General features: G+C 43.1%; 2 protein-coding genes across 2 annotated transcripts in view; both read right to left on the bottom strand.

The window, feature by feature from the left end:
* PTX4 (pentraxin 4) overlaps positions 1 to 531 on the bottom strand; it is a 5,823-nt gene extending 5,292 nt beyond the window's left edge. Inside the window, exon 1 of the mRNA XM_044677509.1 lies at positions 481 to 531. Within this exon, the coding sequence (XP_044533444.1) occupies positions 481 to 531 (51 nt within the window). The remainder of the gene's footprint in view (positions 1 to 480) is intronic.
* Positions 532 to 13,378: 12,847 nt separating this feature from the next.
* On the bottom strand, positions 13,379 to 19,628 carry LOC123248651 (tryptase-like). Its single transcript, XM_044677498.1, has 6 exons — positions 19,590 to 19,628; positions 19,036 to 19,084; positions 18,055 to 18,214; positions 16,389 to 16,663; positions 15,754 to 15,899; positions 13,379 to 13,555 (listed from the first exon to the last, which is right to left on the bottom strand). Exons 1-6 carry the CDS (start codon positions 19,626 to 19,628, stop codon positions 13,379 to 13,381), a joined length of 846 nt encoding a protein of 281 aa, XP_044533433.1.
* Between the last annotated feature and the right edge of the window lie 2,397 nt (positions 19,629 to 22,025).

Raw genomic sequence — 22,025 nt, 5'->3', positions numbered from 1 at the left:
AAGAAAGAAAGAAAGAAAGAAAGAAAGAAAGAAAGAAAGAAGGAAAGAAAGAAAGAAAGAAAGGGAGGGAGGAAAGGAAGGAGAAAGGAAGGGAAAAAAACCCTAATAGGGTCGCAAAGAGTTGGATGCAACTGAATTTCAATGTCTGAATGTCGTATGCAAAAGGAAAATAATCTGGCAGTGGATTTATGGATGAGTTAGAGATAAAGTTTAGAGGCTTCCCTGAGGAAGCCATTTGCAATAAGCCGTTGAGGTAAGTGATAATGAAAGCCTGTGGTAAGGTGGTTGTAGAAGCAATAGAGACTAGGAAACAGATGGAAAGATATAGCAAAAATAGAATCGACAGGACTTGGTAACTGATTATGATATGAAAGGAATCCTGAGGGCTGCTACACAGGTTTGTGGTCTGATGAGGCAGATTTAAAAGGCCCCAAGTTTGTAGTAAATCTGCGCTTGAAAATGTGGTTATGAAATACATACTGACTCGTGGTTATGCCTGGAGCTAGAGATTGGAAACTCCTTAATGTGCATTGGGGGTTTGGACCCCAGCCTTCTGCTAGGAAAGGTCTCTCTGTCCTGAGTGGCTTCCCGGAGTTGCCTGTACTCTCAAGATACTAACAATGGGATGCAAAGAAGTGCAAAGGAGAGGGCTAACCACAGATTTTTATGAGATCAATCCATTGCAGTCTTTAACAGAATAAAAAGACATGAATCCATAAAGGTGCCAGTTGAATCCCTCTGAAGTGAGGCAGGGCATGGGATAAAGAGGAACATCAGTTCTTTTGTATTAACACTCCAGCAATCTGAACAATCACCCTTCATAATAAGTCTTAAAGCCTGTCCCTTTAGCTTTTGCTTTTCAGGTTCCCTTTGGAAAACTTGAGTTTGTGGAATGAAACTGCAGATATTTCTACTACCAGTTGCCATTCCTGCATGGGGGAGGGGAAAGGGGGAGAGAAAAGTGATGGAGTCAAACTATATCCCTACTTTTCATGAATCCCTTTTCCTCTCCCTCAAGAGATCCTTAAAAATTCTACTGAGGGTAGGTTGTGGGGTGAGAAGTGGGAAGGAAACTACACTTTCTAGCCCTGACCTTAGTTTCCTTTTTTCTCCCTCTCACTGTGGCTAGGCCAAGCCTTACTAGAAGCACTGTTACAAGAGATAAGAAGAGGAAAAAGTCAAAGATAACATCAAAGTTTCAAATACTAAAGACCCAGTCTTTCACATTTGAAATCTTGGCATTTTTTATTAAACTGCAACTCAAATGGCCCTTCCTTCATGAATCTTTCCTTGATCCCCTTAACTGGTAATGATCTTTTCCCTTTTAGATTTCACAAATCTTTGGTCTATACTACTCTTAAGTAACTACCACCTGTTCCTTGATATTATAGTGGATCATATCCCTCCGGTAGATTGCAAGCCTCAGGAAGGGAGAGAGAATGATATCTAATCTTTGTAACTATTTATCTATATCAGTGATTCCCAAAGTGGGCGCCACCGCTCCCTGGTGGGTGCTGCAGCAATCCAGGGAGCAGTGATGGCCACAGGTGCATTTATCTTTCCTATTAATTGCTATTAAAATTTAAAAAAATTTAATTTCCAGGGGGCTAAGTAATATTTTTTCTGGAAAGGGGGCAGTAGGCCAAAAAAGTTTGGGAACCACTGATCTATGGGTTATATCCCTCTAGTTACTAGTCTAGTAGATTATAAACTTCAGGGGGGCAGGGACTGTAGCTTCTGATCTTTCTATCTCTGTATCTGGGTTATATCCCTCTAGTAGATTACAAACTTCAGGAGGACAGGGATTGTGGCTTCTGATCTTTCTAGCTCTTTGTCTATGGGTTATATCCCTCTAATAGATTATAAACTTCAGGAGGGCAGGGATTGTAGCTTCTGATCTTTGTATTTATTCTTCATCCCAGCCCAGTGCTCTGCTTCCATTGGGTGCTTGATAAAAGTTTTCTGACTTGAACTTAAAAATGAAAAGGGGGCAGCTGGGTAGCTCAGTGGAGTGAGAGTCAGGCCTAGAGACAGGAGGTCCTAAGTTCAAACCCGGCCTCAGCCACTTCCCAGCTGTGTGACCCTGGGCAAGTCACTTGACCCCCATTGCCCACCCTTACCACTCTTCCACCTATGAGACAATACACTGAAGTACAAGGGTTTAAAAAAAAATGAAAAAAACAGTCGGGCCAGGAAAGCACATAAAACAGAGCCTACTGAAAAGGCTGCGTTCTGTATCTAGTTCATCACAAGAACAAAGAGAGAACATTTTACTTTCTTGGGCTTCCAAGAGGACTTATCTTTTTCTGGGACTGATACTAAAGTCACATCCTAGGCTCAAATGGAAGGGCAGTTCCAAAATGACAAGAGGATGAAGGGCAGTAATGATTTTTAAAATGATAATAAAAATGATGATAGTGATGATGATAATAATAATGTTAATACCATACTGTATTCATCCAGGAGCCAGCCCTAAAGAGCCTTTAAGTTTTTTGAATGCCAAATAGCTGTCAAAAGCTCTTGCTTACTGGGGAGTGCTTGTTATCCTAGCAAGTCACTCCACAGCTCTCACCACCTTCTGGCTCTCAGCTGACAATTGTGTGTAAATATTTTCAGTAAATTAGGAACAGCAATACCCTGACAGCATGAAAATTATCATCTGGCAACAGAAAGAGACAAAACTGTGGTGCTGGAGTTGGAGTCAAAGAACTGGGTTAAAACTGGGTTAAAATACTGGATCATATTTACTGTATGCATTTGACTGAGACCATTAATCCCCTTCAGCCTCAGTTTCCTCATCTATATAGTGAACTGGTTATATGAAACAGCCTCTAAGGTCCAGGTTTAAACCTATACAATTAAACCTTTCTCCAATGCCTGTGAAAGGTGCAAGAGGAAGCCACATAACTCTGCATACTAGCACCACTAAAAATTTCTTATCTTGGGGATTTCTAAACTTTTTTTGTAATAAAGACTCTCTTTGAAGGTTTGGCAAATACTATAGACCCCTTCTGAGAATCATATTTTTAACTGCATGAAATAAAGTACACAGGATGGGAAAGGAAACCAGTCATATTGAACTAAAAGATTTAATTTTTTTCTCATTCAAGTTCATAGACTCCCTGAAATTAATCGATGGAATCCACAATCCCTTGTGGTATCATAGATTTAAGAACCTCAAAGACTGTTGTCCAAACCCGTCTTTTTTTAGATGAGGAAAGTGAAAGCTAGAGGGGGTTCAGTAATTTGTCAAAGGTCCTATAGGTATTGAGGAACAGAAATGATTCTTTGACACCAGGTCCAGTGTTCTTTCTGTTTGCCTGTTGGAGAACATAAACTCCTTGAGGGCTGGGAATTTATTATATTTTTCTCTTTGTATTCCTAATCATAGGTCTCACAATTTGCAAATCCCTACTGAACAATCTTTGGGTTGGATTAGATTTTGGATAGAAACAAATAGATTTAGCACAAAAACCATAATCTCCTGCAGATAGCATTCTTTTATATTGTAATATACAAAGTGACATCCATAATGATGATCTTGAGATGTCAAGAAATGACAAAAGCTATAGGCAGAAACCTGTAGAAAAAGATGTGGGCCAGTCATACAATCAGATCAGAGGATAACAGATAGATAACCCAAAGGTTCCCAAGCTTTCTAAATTCACTGGAAAGTTAGTGTCTCAATAATTTTTATGGTGCCCAAAGACCAAAAGAAATGCCCAATGGTTCTATTTATTAAGCAATATTGTACAAACAACTCAAGAAATATTTATGTCCTGACAATGTAGTTGCCATGTAAAAAAACACAAATGGAAAGAAAAAAGAATATTTTTATTTCGTTCTTCAGTAATTTCAATTATGTTTGACTCTTCATCATCCCATTTGGGGTTTTCTTGTGCAAAGATACTATAGTGGCTTGCCATTTCTTTCTCCAGATCATTTTACAAGTAAGGAAACTGAGGCAACAAATAAGTTGCCTAGGACCAAAAAATTAGGAGAGAGTGCTAGACCTGGAGTCAGGAAGACTCAAGTTCAAATCCAGCCTCAGACACTTACTAGCTCTGTGAACCTGAGAAAGTCACTTAATCTCTGCCTTAGTTTCCTCAACTATAAAATGAGGATAATAGCTCCTATATCATTGGGTTGTTAGAAGGATCAAATGAGATAATATTTGTAAAGTACTTGGCACTTAATAGGAGCTTAATACTTACAAAAGATAACTATAGGTAGGTAGGTTAAAAACCTGCCCTGTAGGAAAGAGTACCCACAAATATTTAATCATTGATCCACTGAGGCATGCAAGCATTAAAGCAAGCATAAGAAGGGAATGTGTTAGATACATTTACTTTCTTGATACATTTAGTTTTTACCCAGTAGACATATTGCAACAACCTTTCCTCAAAGTACTTTAACTGAAAACAATTCATCAAAATTGCTTGGTTTGTGTTTGTGACTGATAGTTCATGTCATATTCTACTCATAAGTTTCCCCTTATTAATCAGATCATTAGCATTTTAATTTGAGAAGCATTGGCACACCATTTTAGGAGGAACATTGATATGCTGGAAGATATCCACAGTAGATTGACCAGGATAATGAAGAATTCCTGGCAAAGACTGGTTGAAGGAATCAGGAACTGATATCTATACTTTGGAAAAGGTCTGGGAGGCAGGGAGGGAACTCCAGAAAGATGTCTTCAAGTATTTGAAAGTGTCTCTTGTGGAAGGGTGATTAGATTTGTTCTTGGCTGAGAGAACAGACAGAAGATTGTCTAGCCTTTACTACTCTTCTACCTTGGAACCAATATAGAATTAATTCTCTTTTTTCCTTTTGTTTTAGGCAATGGGGGTTAAGAGACTTGCCCAAGGTCACACAGCTGGGAAGTATCTAAGGCTGGATTTGAACCTAGGACTTCCTGTCTCTAGGCTTGGCTCTCAATTCACTGAGCTACCCAGCTGCCCCCTACAGAATTAATTCTAAGACAGAAGTTAAGTGTTTAAAAAGAAACAATCAGGTGCTGGCTAAGAAATAGAGTGATGGATCAGTGGAATAGATTAGCTACTTAATAAATAGTAGCAAATGACCATAGTTATTTGATAAAGCCAAAGATCCAAGCTATTGGGCCAAGAAATCATTATATGACAAAAATTGCTGAGAAAACTAGAAAAAAAAAAGTATGGCAGAGACTGGATATAGACCAACATCTTACAATTTATACCAAGATAAGGTCGAAATGGCTACATGATTTAGATATAAAGGGTACTTACCATTAGCAAATTAGGGGAGCATAGAATAGTTTGCCTGTCAAATATATGGGTAAGGGAAGAATTTATAAGCAAACAAGAGAGAGGGCATTATAGGATGTAAAATGGATAATTTCATTACATTAAATTAAAAGTTTTCATGTAAATAAACCCAATGGAACAAAGATTAGAAGGAAAGCAGAAATTTGGGAATCTTTTTTATAGCATGAATCTCTGATAAAGTCCTCATTTCTCAATTCTATAGGGAAATGAGTCAAATTTAGAAGAATATGAGTCACTCCTCTATTAGCAAATGTTCAAAGGATATGAACAGGTGGTTTTTAGAAGAGATTAAGGCTATCTATAGTCACATGAAAAAATGTTCTAAATAATTATTGATTAAAAAGAAAAATGCAAATTAAAACAACTCTGAGTTACCACCTCTCACTTATCAGATTGGCTAATATGACAGAAAAGGAAAATGATAAATGTTGGAGGGGATGTGGAAAATTGGGATACCAATGCAGTGGTTTTTGTTTTATTGTTGTTATCAAGAAGGTGGAATCAGCTCTTCCCTATTTATTCTTTAGACATTAACCACTAGGAATGTATACACCCCACTCCATTTAGGATTAAGTGGCGAAGGCAGGGTGGGGGAGTATCTATGACCCACCTGTGCTAGCGAGTGACAAATCAAAAACAAATCACTGCCCCCTGGGCAGTCTGAAGCAAGGTTAAAGCTGCCATTTGTCCATGTTTAACTGGAAGGTAGACATGGGAAGTGACTCAAAGAACTATCTTTTAAATATGATGGTAACTTCCTGTGAGAGGGATTTTGCCCTTTGAACTTGGCCTTGGAGGAGCTTGAGTTGAGACCTCAGACTGCTTCCTTTTGGATTGTCACGTGGGTGAGTGAAAGGCTGACTGACTCCCTTTCCTTGGCTTTTCTGGAGGCACCAGCCTCCGAAGAAGCCTCTTGTCTTAGAGGAGGCCTCGTGGCTAGAAGCCTTAATTAACCTCTGTGCCCCCCTTTGCTGGGGCCTCTGAAGCCCTGCCTAGTTAGGACCTCTGGACCAGGTCGAAATAATGATCTCTCTCTCTCTCTCTCTCTCTCTCTCTCTCTCTCTCTCTCTCTCTCTCTCTCTCTCTCTCTCTCTCTCTCTCTCTCATTTCCCTTGCTTTCACTCTTTCCTATTTGTAAACAAACTACCCTAAAAGTCATTCTGACTTGAGTCTTTAATTTGGAATTGAGTAATCAATTCCTGGTGACCAAACTCTTAAATATTTAGTCCAACCATAAAATTTCCCTTTTACATTATTTTGTACTAATGTACTGTTGGTGAAGTTGTGAACTGATCCAATCATTCTGGAGAACAATTTGGAACTATACCAAAAGAGTTACAAAACCGTCAAACTCTTTGATCCAGCAATGCTACTACTAGGTCTGTATCCCAAAGAGATTTTTAAAAAAGAGACAAGGATCTATTTGTACAAAAATATTTATAGCAGCTCTTTTTGTGGTGGCAAGAATTGGAAATTGAGGGGATGCCCATCAATTGGGGAATGACTATATAACTGTATATTTGGTATATATTTGTTATATAATATTACTGTGCTATAAAAAATGAAGAGTGGGATGCTTTCAGAAAAACCTGAAAAGTCTTACATGAACTGATGCAAAGTGAAATGAACAGAACCAGGAGAACATTGTATACAATGACATCAGTATTATGTGATGATCAACTGTGAATGATCTAACTATTCTTGGCAATACAATGATCCAAGGCAATTCTGAAAGACTCATGATAAAAAATGCTATATATCTCCAGAAAAAGAAATGATTGGGTCTAAATGCAGATTGAAGCATGCTACTTTTCACTTTATTTTTTTCATATTTTTTTTGGATGTCTTTTCCCACAATATGGCCATGATCACACATATATAACTTGCGATAAATTTCTTATTTTCTTAGGGCTTAGGGAAGAGAGGAAGGGAAGGAGAGAATTTGGAACTCAAAGTTTTTTTAAATGAATGTTAAAAATTGTTTTAATTGGGGCAATATATACATATATTATTTATTTATTTAAAAACCCTTACTGTCTGTCTAGAATCAATACTGTATAATGGTTCCAAGGCAGAAGAGCAGTAAGGGCTAGGCAATGGGGGTTAAGTGACTTGCCCAGGTAACACAGCTAGGAAGTGGCTAAGGCCAGATTTGAATGTAGCATCTCTTGTTTTGAGGCCTGGCACTCTAAACACTTAACCACATGGCAGCCTCTGAGATATTTAAAAAGTGTTTTTTTCCCCCTTCTTTATATTCCCAGTGCTTAGTGTTGGGGCTAGCATAATAGGTACTTAAAAAGACACTTACATGGCTGCCCTTTCATGCTGTTTTCCCGACTAGCTGAACTACCTGTCTGAGGATGCCTGCCAGCTCAACCATCCATCTGTCAGTCTACCTGCTTGCTCCTCTGCTTGCCAGGTGTCTATTTGTCTAAATCAGTGGTTCCCAAACTTTTTTGGCCTACTGCCCCCTTTCCAGAAAAAAATATTACTTAGCCCTCTGGAAATTAATTTTTAAAAAATTTTAATAGCAATTAATAGGAAAGATAAATGCATCTGTGGCCATCACCACTTCCCTGGATTGCTGCAGCACCCACCAGGGGGTGGTAGCGGCCACTTTGGGAATCACTGGTCTATATGTTCATTTGCCTGCTCATCTGCATGTCTGGTTGGCATTCTGCCTGTGTATTTGTCCCCCATACCTGGCTCTCTGACTATCTACCTCCATTCCTGATTGGCTGCTTGTTTACAAGTTTATTGAAGAGAAAGATTGGGGCAACGACATTTTGACCCCCAAGGCTGAGCTGGAGTTTCCAGGAAGCCTGTAAGGTTCAGAGATGCCTCAGGCTAGAGCTGGATTCCTTACAAAACTCTAGTTACCTCCTATAAGGGAGGTGATCTTCCCACAGTCCTTTTCTTCTGAAGACCGTCTAAAGTATTAGGTTCCTTTCTGGCTGCCACATCAAACACTGGCAAAAGGAACATTTCTAAAGAAGGAAAGCTAGGAAGGTGAATGAGATCAACACTGCGATGCAAGAATCAGCTCGATATACTGAGAATATCTAGCCTGGAACCTAACAGAGTTATTAGGGACCATATAGAAGCCTACAAGTATTTGAAGGGCTGTCAAGAGTGAGAGTGACTGGGGGGCAGGTAGGTGGTGCAGTGGATAGAGTGCCCCATCTGGAGTCAGGAACACTCCTCTTCCTGAGTTCAAGTCTGACTATAGCCCCTAGCTGTGTGACTCTGGGCAAGTCACTTAACTCTGTTTACCTCAGTTTCCTCAACTGTAACATGAACTGGAGAAGGAAATGACAAACCATTGCAGTATCTTTGCAAAGAAAACCTCAAATGGCGTCACAAGGAGCCAGACATCACTGAAAAACGACTGAACAAGAGCGATTAGACTTGTTCTATGTGGTTCCAGAAGGCAGAACTGGGACAAAAGTGGCATGGGGGGGAAAGGATGACAACTTACAAGGAGGCAGATTTCTGAGCAAAAAAGAGAAGACATTCCTAACAAGAGCCATTCAGGAACGAAAGGAGTTGTTTTCTAAGGATCCTGGGTAGCTCTTCCTTATTCAAGACCCTGTTTTGACTGTTGCAACCTGCCTCAATGTTCAAAGTGCCGTTGATTGACTTTTTAGAAGCTATGTGATAGCCCAAGTCCCTGTAACAATTACTTATTACATGCAGAAACTTCCTGTGCCACCCCTAGTTTAGGAAACTCCTTTTTAAGTAGAAGAAACTTTTGTAATAAGTATGGTTCATTTTTATGTTTTTTCTCTTGCATGTTGAGTTGTTTTCTTTGAAGTATAACCACTTAATAATTTCATAGCTTGCATACTAAGCATTCAAATCTTTTTTTAAAAAAAACTTTTTAATTTTTAATTTTAATTTTAATTAAAAAAAACCCTTACCTTCTGTCTTAGAGTCAATATTTTGTATTAGCTCCAAGGCAGAAGAGTGGTAAGGGTAGGCAATGGGGGTCAAGTGACTTGCCCAGGGTCACACAGCTGGGAAGTGTCTGAGGCCATATTCGACCCTAGGATCTCCCATTTCTAGGCCTGGCTCTCAATCTACTGAGCTACCCAGCTGCCCCCTTTTTAATTTTTTAAAGAAATTCTCTCTTCTTTTTTTGAGGAGTCATCTCTCTCCCTCCCCCACTCTAGGAAAATAGTTGCTACTTCCAAGGTCATTCTCAGAATGATTATTAGTTCCTAAACTGAGGGATTTGCCCTTACTAAGATAATAGCTGCCTCTGAAGGTCTTTAGGCTAAATTTGAGAAAGTGCCCAATTATAGGTCTCCCTTTAAGAGAATGACCTGTTTCACTGAACTCATTGAAATCATGCCAAGGCTGAGTTGCCTGAAAGATAAACCATGAAAACCAGAAGACTGTCATAACTTGCTTATTATCAGCAATGGAAGGTTCCAGGACAACTCCAAGGGACTCATATTGAAGTGTTAGCCCCTGCCATAGAGGGAGCTGATGGAGTTTGAATGCAGATGGAAGGATACCATTTTCCACTTTCTTTCATGAATGTTTTTATATGTGCAATATTTGTTTTCTTTTGCAACATGTTGAAATGGAAATATGTATTTCATGAGAGCACATATAAAACCTATATCAGATTGCTTGCCACCTTGCAGATGGTGGGAAGAGAGAGAGAGAGAGAGGAAGAGAATTTGGATTGCAAAATGTCAGAAAACGAATGTTAAAAATTGACTCTAGGGGGGCAGCTGGGTAGCTCAGTGGAGTGAGAGTCAGGCCTAGAGACAGGAGGTCCTGGTTCAAACCCGGCCTCAGCCACTTCCCAGCTGTGTGACCCAGGGCAAGTCACTTGACCCCCATTGCCCACCCTTACCACTCTTCCACCTATGAGACAATACACCGAAAGTACAAGGGTTTAAAAAAAAATTGACTCTACAGTTAATTGGGAAAAACTGCAATAAAATATTATAGGAGAACCAAAGGACTGTCATAGGCTCAGCTGCATATTCCCTGGCCAATTAGTGCTCCCAAACCTTCATGGCTAATTACAACGATAATCTTTTATTGATAAATTAAGGAGAAGTACAGTTTTTTCTCTGGGTAAGCAGGAGCTCCTGAAGAGTTAGTCTATGACAATTGCATGGATGATGATATTTCTATAGGGTGGTGGCTGGTGGAGGACTCTATAGGCCCAGAGGATTCTCCTCCTCACCTAGAAGCATCGAGGGGTCCTGGAAGCTTTCAAGCTCCCTGCATTTCTGTCCCTCTGAAATTCCACTAGCTGGAATGCACACTTCAATAAGACCCATTGGAATAACAGTGAGTTATAGATTGGTTTTTGCTTTCATCTTTCAGGACTGTTGAAGTAGAGTTTGTCATATGATAATGATTAGAGACCTTTAGTGTTAGATGTGTGAGAATGGGTAGGGGAGAATGATCGCCTCTTCAGCCCTTGGAATTAGCCCCTTGAGTCTAGGACATTGAGGTAGTGAGTTCTCTGGAATGGGAGGTCTTCAAGATTGGATGGCCCTTTGTTAGTGAGGTCATAGGGGGAATACATGATCATATGTGGGCTGGACTCGAGAGTCTCTCAGTTAGTTCCCTTCTGATTCTGAGATTCAAAGATTCTATGCTTGTAAGTGGTATTGGAAAATACTAAAAGCTGCTACCAGAGGCCCCTGTGAGGTTATGGAAGGCAGAGAGACATAGATTATTCTTTATTCCTTCCTTCTAATAAACCTTCAAATAATACCTCCTCCAGTAGGCCTTTATATATCCCTTGTGTTGTAGCCATGTGTAGAAATGTCTTTTCCTCCCTTTTTTAGAGTAGGATCTTTGTCCCATTTCTCTTTGTACTCTCTAGCACCTAAAAAAAGGGCCTTGTACCCAGGAAACATTTAATTAGTTTGTCGAATTGAATTACACTGAACTTGCTTCTGATGCATTGGAGCTAGAGGGCCTGCTAGTGGAGGGGTTGGTAGCCACTCAATGAATCTTCTTCCAAGAATTTTCCCCATTATTCTGTCTGGAAGTATGTACCCATGAAAGAGGAGCACTTCCCTGGATAGAGTACTCGGAGCTTTTCTTCCAGGAATGACGTCCACATAAGGATCACTGAGGAGATTCATGGTCCAGAAAACCAGTTACCGTACCCCTCTCATGGAACAGCTGTGACTCAGTGATTTGGTGTTTGCCTCCATGGGCTTTTTCTAGGCATGACCCCATTCAATTGCTTTATAAACTCAGAACCTCAATCCATCTCCTCTAAGGCCTTCGGTTGAGAGCTAGGTTTCTGATTTAATAGAATGTGAGCTCCTTGAAGGCAGGAACTTTTCCATTTTTTTTCTGCCTATCTCCCATACCTAGTACAGAGCCCAGCACAGAGTAAGCACTTAATGAATAAATAAAATATATTCTTGTTGAATAAATGAATGAATTTAACTTGACCTCCAATCCCAGGTCTCTCAACCCCAACCCAAGTTGGCTAAGTGCTAATTGCTTTTCCAGGTTGACTGTATTCTAGCCCTAGACTGAAGCCTGTCCTCCCCTCCCCTTTTTCTTCTATACTATACTTTCTCCTTCACACATACTAGTCTTCTGATAATCCCTTATGCTCTCTGGGTTATGTCCCCAAGAGGATATCCATGCCATAGTCTCTGCTTTAACCAATTCCTTCTTATCATTCAGGGACCAGGTAAAGTCTCAGCCCCTTGTGGGATTAGATTATGTCAGCCATCATCAGGAAAGGGGCTGGTTTATGCTGGAAATCTGATCAAAAGCTGTTTCACACCAGAAAGTGTAAATTCCAAATGAAGGCTCTGTGTGATTCTGAAGCTGGGATACCTCCAGAAGCTGCTTCACCATTCCAGCATCCGGGATCCCTTCCTGGCCTGACCTTTTGTGTGAGTTTATACAACTGCCTTTGGATCAGAGCCCTTGGCATTGGCACAGGGATGTGTTTGGTCCTTACGTTTCTCAGGGGGCAAGGTTCAGTGGGGGCAGATGAGAACCAGCCTTGTGTTGGGTGCATAGATTTAGAGCTGGAAGGGACCTTAAAGGTCAACACGTTCAGTCCCTTCATTTTATAGATGAGGAAACTGAGGCACAGAGATATTAAATGACTTGCCCAAGGTCACACAGCTAGTAATTATCTGAGGTGAGATTTGACTCCAAGGCCTCTCAGTCACACATATAGTATCCTATCCACTATGTTGCCCAGCTGACTTTCAGACTCTGGACTGATGACATAATTTTGAGGCTCCCCTTGTATCTACTATTAAGGAAGAATGCCCAGTGAAGGAGACAGTTCTCTCTCTGAGGAGCAAAACACAGGGCTAGGCACAAAGGAAAGATGAAGGAAAAACATGCTGAAAGACCATGTCTAACCTACTTCTCTAGTCCCTATCCCTACGGCCGCTGCCCTCTTGCCCTTTCCATCTTGATACTCCCATCCCTAAGCTGAGATCCCTGGTTTGAGGAGGGACCCCAGGGGTGAATAGCCTCAGAGCTTCCATTTGAATGAGTTTCCTAACTACAGCTGGGAACATTCAGGAAATACCTGGCTAGTAGACAGTTGACTGAGCTGATCCACAAGGAAGTTTCTTTGCAGACAGTTTAATAGTTTAATTCCTTTTTAGAAGATAGTGGGACCCCAGGCCTCATACCCACTCCATCAACAGTCCATTTGCCCTCCCCTTTTCCTTTCTTCGGCCTCATCCCATTTCCAGTGCAGCCCACAGCCAGTGAGCACCTACGGACCAAAAAATCTTTACCCATCAATTCTCCACTCTTTTCCGTGTGCCAAATCCTTCTTCTTTTCCTCTGAGCCCCTCCACTTCAGGTTGTTTTTTCCCTTCCTGGAGCTTGGGCCCAGGACATGAATGGGGCTGTGATGGAGGCAAGTGCATGGGGCAGGGAACATATGAGAGAGAATAGAAGAACTGAGGAAAGCAGGAAGGACTCAAGGCAGAGTCTAGGATGGGGAGAGGGAAAACTTTGAATCAGTAGGAAGACAGCAAGACCAGCAATCGGAAAACTGTGTCTTGATTCTGAGGTCACCAGAGCTCAGGGGGGAGTCACACTGATGCTCGGGGCAGAGGCACATACTGACGGATCCAGGGTACAAAGGACGAGACCCTGGAGTACACACCTGGAAACTGAGGCTCAGCACAGCCTCTGGTGAAGCTCACCACACCCACCTGGAACCAACTTCTGTTTCTCAGTTGACAGACAAGAGGGCCCCCAGAGTCACCCTGGGTGAAGGAGAAGGAAGAAGACAGTAAACTCATTTATTTCAGTTTGCAAAACCCTGCTTCATCCATTATATTATCTATTATATAATATATATATTTTGTGATATGGACAACACAGAGATAACTGTAGAGAAGAAAACAAGGCCCAGAGAGAGGAATGGACTTTTCCAGTGTCATCTCGTAGATGGGGCACTTTCGTTAGTGTTGGCAAGGATCGTATTTGGCTATGACTGAGTAAGAGAGAAGGTCTGGGTTTGGCATGTATGTAGCCTATTGGGATCCTGTGAGGACCACAGTGAATAGTTCTCCTGAAGAAGAAACATGAGCAATATTTCCCAGAACCAAATAGTATCTTGAAAAATAACCACAACTGATGGCACTTAGAAGGCAGACCCTGATGGAAGGGACCAGTAAGGCACTGGCTTTCCATGGTAGTAGAACCAGGAACAGGGTTGCAGGCATAGTTGGAAGGTCGGGCACTGTTTTTCCTTAAAGGCAAGAAGGGAGATTTTTGTGCAGGGGATTGGGCTAAATGGCAGCTCTATGGGAGGGACTCTTTCTTCCAGAGGTCTGCACCAATGAGTATGAACAGAGAAGAGATCTCTTAGAATAATATTTGTGGGATCTGTAATCGGTCAATGCCACGTGCTGTTTCAGTGTTCTGGGGTCTCTGGCTGCCAGGACCCAGTGAACTCAGAGATGGGAACGCCCAAGAGAATAAAAGGACTCAAGGTCCTCCTACTTCACACTTTCTTTCTCTCTCATCGTCCCACACAGTCACTTTAATCACAGTGGTATTAGGGCCAGTTTAGAAACAGTGGCCCCAAACACAGGTCTCTCCTTTCTTTTCTGTGCTTCTCCAAGTAGTCCCAGGGTGGGCAACACATTGTTAGTAGTTGCTGCTGCCTTCCTGCTTCCCCGACGATGGATTAGTTTGGATTTATCTTATTTCCCTTAAATGCTAATAAGCTTAACAGAGAAATTCTTATTCTCTATCATCAGATGAGCTAGGAAGAAGGCAAGGAGGTGTCTAGACCAAGATGGCTGATAATAGCAGGGAAAGGCGATTGTACCCCTCTCCAGAAGCTCTAGGGGTCAGTGAGGAAAGGTCAAGGAAGGCAGGAAAGAAAAGATGTCCTAAATTCCAAATAGGTCTGTAGTCCGGCTGGTTCACCTTTGTGGTCTAAGACTCAGTTTTTATTAATCCCACAGTAAGTAACTGGAAAAATATGGATTAGAGTCTCTGTGTCTTATTCCCAAACCAGCCCACCCACAATGCCAGCAAGGAGGTGTATACACAGTTTTTCTTAACCACAAAATGGGAACAATACAAGATGTTCTACCTACTTCACAGAACTGATGTGAGGAAGGTGCTTAGTAAATGTTAAAGCATCGAATAAAAGGACTTATTACAAACTGACTTGAATGCTATTAGGTAATTATTCATCTTCTTTAATTTTAGGGTTACAGATGGAATTGCTTGTCAACTCTAGGACTAGAGAGAGAAGGGAGGGAGGGAGACAATTTGAATCATATAACTTTGGAAAAAATATGTGGAAATTTGCTATTACTGTAATTGGTAAAATAAAATATCTTTTTAATTAAAAAATTAAGTTAGTTAGAGGTATTTGGGGCAGTCAATAGACCTCTGGACTATGAATAAAAAGTACCTGTATTTGGGTCTAAGAGGCAGCAAGGTGGCTCAGTGGATAGAGAAGTAGGGTTGTAGTCAGTAAACCCGAGATCAAATCCAGCCTCAAACACTTCCTAGCTGTGTGACCCTGAGCAAGTCACTTAACCTCTGGCAAAAGGAGAAGGAAATGGCAAAACGCTCCAGAATTCTTTCCAAGAAATCCCCATGGGGTCAAGAAGAGTGGGCCGTGACTGACTGTCTGAGAGACACTTGAGTCTAGCCGTAGCCCCTACGTTATTGTGTGGCCTTGGACAAATCTTTTCCCCTCTCTTGATCTCAGTCATATTGCACAGCCCACCAAAGAAATGAGGGATTGGATCGGTGACTTCAATAGTCCCTTCAAGTTCTATGGTCTGTGGTCCTCTGGGCTCCAGCGGGGCTAGAGAAGGGGTGTTTGTGTCCTCGGATCTCGGGGAGCTTGACATGCCATAGCAGAGCAGTCCGGAGATGAGGAGTCCTGGCTGAGAGCTGAGCTTTAGGGGGAGGAGGGGCTGGGCTGACTCACATCACAGAAGCTCTTACGCCCTCGGGCTTGGCCGGCACACAGCATCTCATCTCCGATGGGCTCCGGATCATAGAGGACTCGGCACGTCTGTGTGTCCACGGCGTGTACGTCTACCTCCTGCAGCGGGTAGGGCCGAGGCAGGGGCACTGCGGGCAAGGGCAGGAGAGGGGAAGCGCGGACTCCTGATGCAAAGGGCCTCGGGGACCGCCTTGGAGGTAGCTGTCTCACGGGCAGGGATGGACAGCTCGTGCTTCCCCCTATTTTATTTCTCTTCTGGGTCTTGATTTCAGAGCACCCAAGTTTCAAAGCTATCCCTCACCTTCCCCCTGTGTTATTGCTAGCGGCTGATGGACCCAGTGCAGGGTCCCCAGGATGGATATTGTTAGACCAAGTCCTTCTTCTCAGGAAGTTTATGCTTAAAGAGGAGAGCTTGCAGAGGGTGATGCTTCGCCTAAAGGACAGAACTTGGGGTCTAGGTCAGATCTAGAAGGAAGAGAGCTTTCCTTGGGGGATGCAAAGGGGTCCCCTGAACCCATCTGGTTTAAGGAAATCTTTTCTGGTGCTGCTCCCTCAAATGCTACGTGTGTGTATATGGCATGAATGGGGCACTCCAATCCCACTTCCCTCCATCTCACCATTTTTCCTGATATCCCCCCAGCCGGTCACCCAGCACAGGGTCTTCGGTGGGACCTGAGTGCCAGGTGGGGCCAGAGTGACGGGCCGGATGAAGTTGGAGAAAGGTACAGGTCTCGCGATCTTCAGCAATGCAATGTCTTTTCCATGAAGGGCATCCCCATCATAATGGGGGTGCAACAGTATGCGACTCACAGGAACCAAGACGGAGTAGTGGGGCCTGGTATAGAGGATCTGTTCCCCCAGCTGGATCTGCAGGTCCCAGGGATGCAGGGAGCTGTCAAAGGCAGAAACAGGGGTCGGTAGGCCAAAAAACCAAACACAAGCTGGTTTCCCAACACAAGATCTGAGGCCGTGATAGTCCTGATATTTCCTCGCTAGGAGACCGAAGGCAAGCAAGTCCCTGGCCCTTTCTGAACCTTAAATTCTATAACCTGTAAAACAGGGACAAATAGCACTAGTGTGACCTTCCAGGTGGCTGAGGAAGACGCTTTGAGTGCCTGCCAATGCTCTTGACAATGCAAGTGATTATAATTATCATGATGGTCTAACTAACAGATCATAAACTTAACCTCCTAAAGGAGGAGTGACCCCTTGCCAGGAGGCACCATGGGAAACTACAGGTGGATTCCCACAAAACTGCTCACTCTGGATATTAAAAAAAAAAAACAAAACAAACCTCTTACTTTCTGTCCTACTAACAACTTTAGGACAGAAGGACAAGGTCTAGGCAAATAGAGTTAAGCAACTGGCTCAGGGTCCCACAGCTAGGAAATGTCTGAGGCTATATTTGAACCCAGGTCCTCCTGACCCCAGGCCTGGCACTCTATCTCCTGTCCTACCTAGCTGCCCCTCACTTAGGCCATTTTCAAGGAAAAGATCCAGAGAATCTCAAGGCCAGAAGGCTCTGAAGATATCATCAGATCCCACCCACTCACTTTACAGATGAGGAGACTGAGACCCAGCTAGGGACAACAACTTGCTGAAGGACAAGTGGGTCATTAGCAGAACCAGGACAAGAATCCAGATATCCTGATTCCTAGGCCAGAACTCCATCTGGTATGCAGTCAGTAGCCCAAAGGGACAATGATCTTTTGGATTTGTGAGTTCTGCTGTGCTTGTGAGCCTATTCCAGTAATGGGAAGAGTATTGGTCTTGGAGCCAGATTCCAGCTGTGATGCTTGCTACGTGTATGGCCTTGGGCAAGTCACTTCACCTGTCTAGTTCTCAGTTTATGTTGCTATATATAAATGAGAGTGGTAGACCAGGTGATGGTTAGGGTGTCCTTTTAGTTCTGATCTTCACTGTGCCTGGCTCCTGGTAACTCTAGTGGGAATTGTTTATGTCTATAATGGAGAACAGAATTTGTTCTTTTTTGTTTTTGTTAAGGCAAGAAAAGATGGATTACAATGCTTATAGGTATGTGGGATCTTGAGCAAGTCACTAACCTTTGGTGGTCCTCAAGTTCCTCTGATGTAAAATAAGGGAATTGGATTTGATGATCCCAGAAGTCCATTTCAGGCCTGACATTTTATCATTCTCTCCTGTCAACCCCAACCTTCCTGTTTGGTACCTTCCTCAGAGGAGGGGTAATTCCTGCCAAGGACTAGCAGCCTGTGTCCTCCCTCCTCTCCCTCTCCCACTCTGCCCGCTACAGAGGTGACTCACCTGGGCACACAGTGGGCAGCGGTCAGTACCCATTGATGACTGATGAGGGAGCCCCCACACACATGCTGGCCATGCTCCCGGAGGCTCACCTGCCACGGCCACTGCACCCTCTGGGCAGCCCAGCCCCCCACAATACGAGATTCCAGGGACATGCTGTTTGCTGCCAACAAACATGAACAGCCATGAGAGCAGCTCCTGAAGGAGGCCACCTACTCCCCTGATCCGTCTCTACCATCCTGTCTGCCCTTTGCTTCAGAGGCTCCACCAACAGGGCTTGGAGTGAGGAACCCTGGATTCTATCCTGACTCTGCCATTGATTACAGCCAGATCCCCACTCTGGAACTCGATTTTTTAATCTTCTAAATATGTCTTGCCTGGTTCACAAACGAGACAGTGGATGTGAAACACAGAATGGTAACAGTGCTCTGTTCTAATCCCCTTGTTTTACTCAAGGAAACTGAGCCCCACAGAGGGAAGGAATGTGTTCAGGGTCACACAGCTAGTTGGTGCCGAATCCAGGACCCAAACCTGAGTCTTCTTATTTGGTAGGTCAGCACACTTGGAAAGGCAGAAAAGTGGGGTACAAGTGAGAATCACGTGATCTCTCCACTTTCTCCCTCTTTCCATCCTGCCTCAGCAAAGACTGACATAGGATAATTCTGCTGAAATACCTTTCCCTTTTCCTAATCCTCTCTCTCCTGGATTCTGGACTCTCCATGGGGCTACCTTTCCTTTCCCGCATCCCCCGCATCACTATGGTCCTGAGGAAGTGCAGGGCTTAGGAGAAGAAGAGCATCTGGGACATTTCCTAGGGCTAGGTGGGATGGGGATGGATGAGGTAGGATATCTGGGTTCCAGATGTTCCACTCCTATGAACTGAAGAGCGAGACCTGCTGAGCTCTGGTCTATCATTCTTCTCTTCCCTCAACACAAAGACCCGAGAGCCTGAGAGTTAACCTGACCTATGGAAGCCATGCTTACCCTTTTCCCCCAAGAGGAGAAAGCCCAAGAGCAATAAAGACAGCAGCATCTGGAGGAGGAGAGAGAGCAGAAGATAATGGGTCACAATCTGCTGTGAAGCCATTCTATGAGGCAATGAGATTAATGGATTTATCCTGTGATTTCCAAACACTTCCATACTAACAATGTGGCTAACTCTTCTTCCCTTCCCTAAAGCTGCTACCCAAACACAGCAGGTACAGGAAGTCTCCCTCTTGGTGCTGCAGGTTGTTGAGAAGCCCCGGGCTGCAGAAAGGGCACCCAAGTTTTGTTCCTACTAGCAAGCCATTGGACAGAACCCCGTGGCTCCCGTTTCCAAAGCCCCCACCAACTCATCCAGATTCTTCAGAGTTTGGCTCGGGGTTTGAGGCTCCTTCCCTTATAGAGAATAGGAGGCAGATGCCACATTTAAAGTCATTAGGACCCAGTCAGACTGGAGCCTTTGGAAAACTATGGGAATCCGGCTCGCTTCTTCAGCTTACCACCAGCCTTCACTGGCCTCCCCAGCAGAGCCCCCCTTCCTCCACTCCCTTTACCTGTCTAGGGAAAAGTCCTTTTCTAGTAGTCACGTCCATGAGTAGTTATGTCTGCTAGAACTCTCAGGTCCTATTTTGTACATTCACTGCTAACAGTCCAGTTTCATTTGGCGATCTTGGGATCTTAACTTTCCCTTCCTATTCCAGCTCTGTTATTGTTGGAAGCAGTCACCCCTCCTTCCTCCCCCCTTCTCCCTACAACCTCTTCCTTGACTTGAGCAAATGAGACAAAAAGAGGAAGAGTCACAGTTCCTAGGGGGACTGGAAGTTTGATACTGGATTGGGATGTGTTAAGTTCTTAGGCTCCTTAGGGAAGTGGGGAGTATTTTGGGTGGGTCTCAAAGAAGTGAGCCTTCCCTGACTGGGAGTTCTAAGAAGAACAGGCAACTGAAGATGAAGACTCCTACTAGACTGGAAGCTACCTGAGGGCAAGAACAGGTCCCTCGACATTGCCCAATTTGGTAGCGCTTTTCACAGAGGGGGTGATTAATGAAAGTTTATATAACTGAACTGGCCTCATTTTTTTGTTCACGGTTTTGCCCCTAGGGCTCAAAGCCAAGATAGATTCTGCAGTGTTTCTTGCATGCCATCAGTCACAGCTATTGCCCTTATTTCCCTATTGGTTGTGACTAAAGGTGGGGACCCAAGTTTGTGGCTTGGAGAAACTAGCCTGGACAAAGTTAAGGGATCCTAAGTCAGGAGAGTGCCAGGGCCAGCCTGAACTGGCTCACTAGCATGTTCAGTGTGAGTTTTTACTCATTGGAAATCAGCAAATGCTACAAATCAAAACATGATTCATTGTTATGTGGATTGCTTAAACTTAAGAAAGTGTTAATAATGCAGGTTAAATTTAAAAAAGATGCTATCCTACTTTTTTTCCCCCAGAAGCTTGTTGTTAAAAATACCCTTCAGGGCAGCTAGATGGCTCAGTTGGTAGAGTGCCAGGCTTGGAGTTAGGAGGACCTGAATTCAAATCAGTTCTTAGACACTTTCTAGCTGAGTGGTCCTGGGCAAGTCACTTAACCTTGTTTGCCTACTCTTTGCCCTTCTGTCTTAGAGTTCTTACTAAGACAGAAAATAAAGATTAAAAAAAAATTAAGATGTCCATTACCCAGATAGTACAATGTATAAGAGAACCCAATTGAGACATAATGAAATCTCCTTCCCTATCCCTCTCTTCCACTCTTGGACTTGGTCCCTAGACCCAATCCAGTCACTACCCCAAGTTATTCCATCTATCTTCCCCTGTGAGCAGACCCCCATACTCAGTGTCCTCAGGATCCAGCCAGATTGGAGCTTCAGGGAGGCTATGGGAATCTAACATAATAGCCTACCCTACCACCAGCTTCAGTTGACCTGGTCCCATGCCCTTTCCTGACCCCAAGTCATTCTATCCATCCTTTTAGCACTCTCTTGGCCTTTTTCCTCTCTTCCCTGCAAGTTGTGTTTGTTCATGTCAATCAAAAAGCTTTTTAGTTGTGTCCCTACTATGTGCCTGGTGGTGTAATAAGCCTTGAGGATACAAACATATAAATGAAACAGTCCATACTCTGAAAGAGTTCATTTTATGGGGAAAACCACATGTACCCAATGTTGTGAGGAGTCATGGTCTGAGAACTATCTATATTTCCATCTGAGGCCTGAAAAGATCTTAGAAAAGAAGCTTCAGATGACCCCTACTTTGGAGACCAAGGATTGGAAGCATTCATTCTAAAGCATAGCCCTAATCTGGAAATGAAGGGAACTCAGTTCTCATCCCAACTCCATCCTTCATTTTCTGTATGACTTGAGACAGATATGGCATTTGTTTGGGCCCAGATCACGAGTAGTTGAGGAGGATTAAGGAAAGTCTGGGAGTTTCTGAACAGAGCCCAAACCACTTTTCCTTATTAATTTTGGCAAGTTCTAAGGGTTGAAAAGAAGCCAGGAGTTGAAAAAATTTGCTGGCCTGTTGGGAGAAGAGAAGAAGGAGAAAACAGAGGAGAGAACAAGAGAAGAGAAAAACAGAGAGGAGAAAAGAATAAAGGAGAGGAGGAGAGGAGAAAAAGAGAAGAGGAGGGGAGAGAAAAAGAAAGAGACGATGAGAGAAAAGATGAAGAAAAAGAAGAGGAAATGTTGATTCTAGAGATACACCCTGGATAGATTGCATCAGAGAACCTTACAGAGAGGATATCACACAGGAACTAGGAGATCTGGTCTGCTGAGTCCTCCCCTATCTGATTTAAGAGATAAAGTTAGAGGCCACCTGGGCTTCAATCTAACCTTAGAGCATTGGGTAAGTCAGAAGTGAAAACACTTCAACCCAAGAGAAATTGAAGTTAGTATATAGATAGGAAAGGCAATATATACACTGTACCAAGTTTGGGGTCCCCATCCCTCTGGGATATTCCCCTTCTTCTCCTCTACCATTTGCCACCACCGGGATCCAGATTGTCT

The sequence above is a fragment of the Gracilinanus agilis genome, chromosome 1 (assembly GCF_016433145.1).
Source record: "Gracilinanus agilis isolate LMUSP501 chromosome 1, AgileGrace, whole genome shotgun sequence".
In the NCBI taxonomy this organism is placed as follows: Eukaryota; Metazoa; Chordata; class Mammalia; order Didelphimorphia; family Didelphidae; genus Gracilinanus; species Gracilinanus agilis.
Note: the sequence above shows the minus strand (reverse complement) of the source record. Positions and strands in the feature narration are given on the sequence as shown.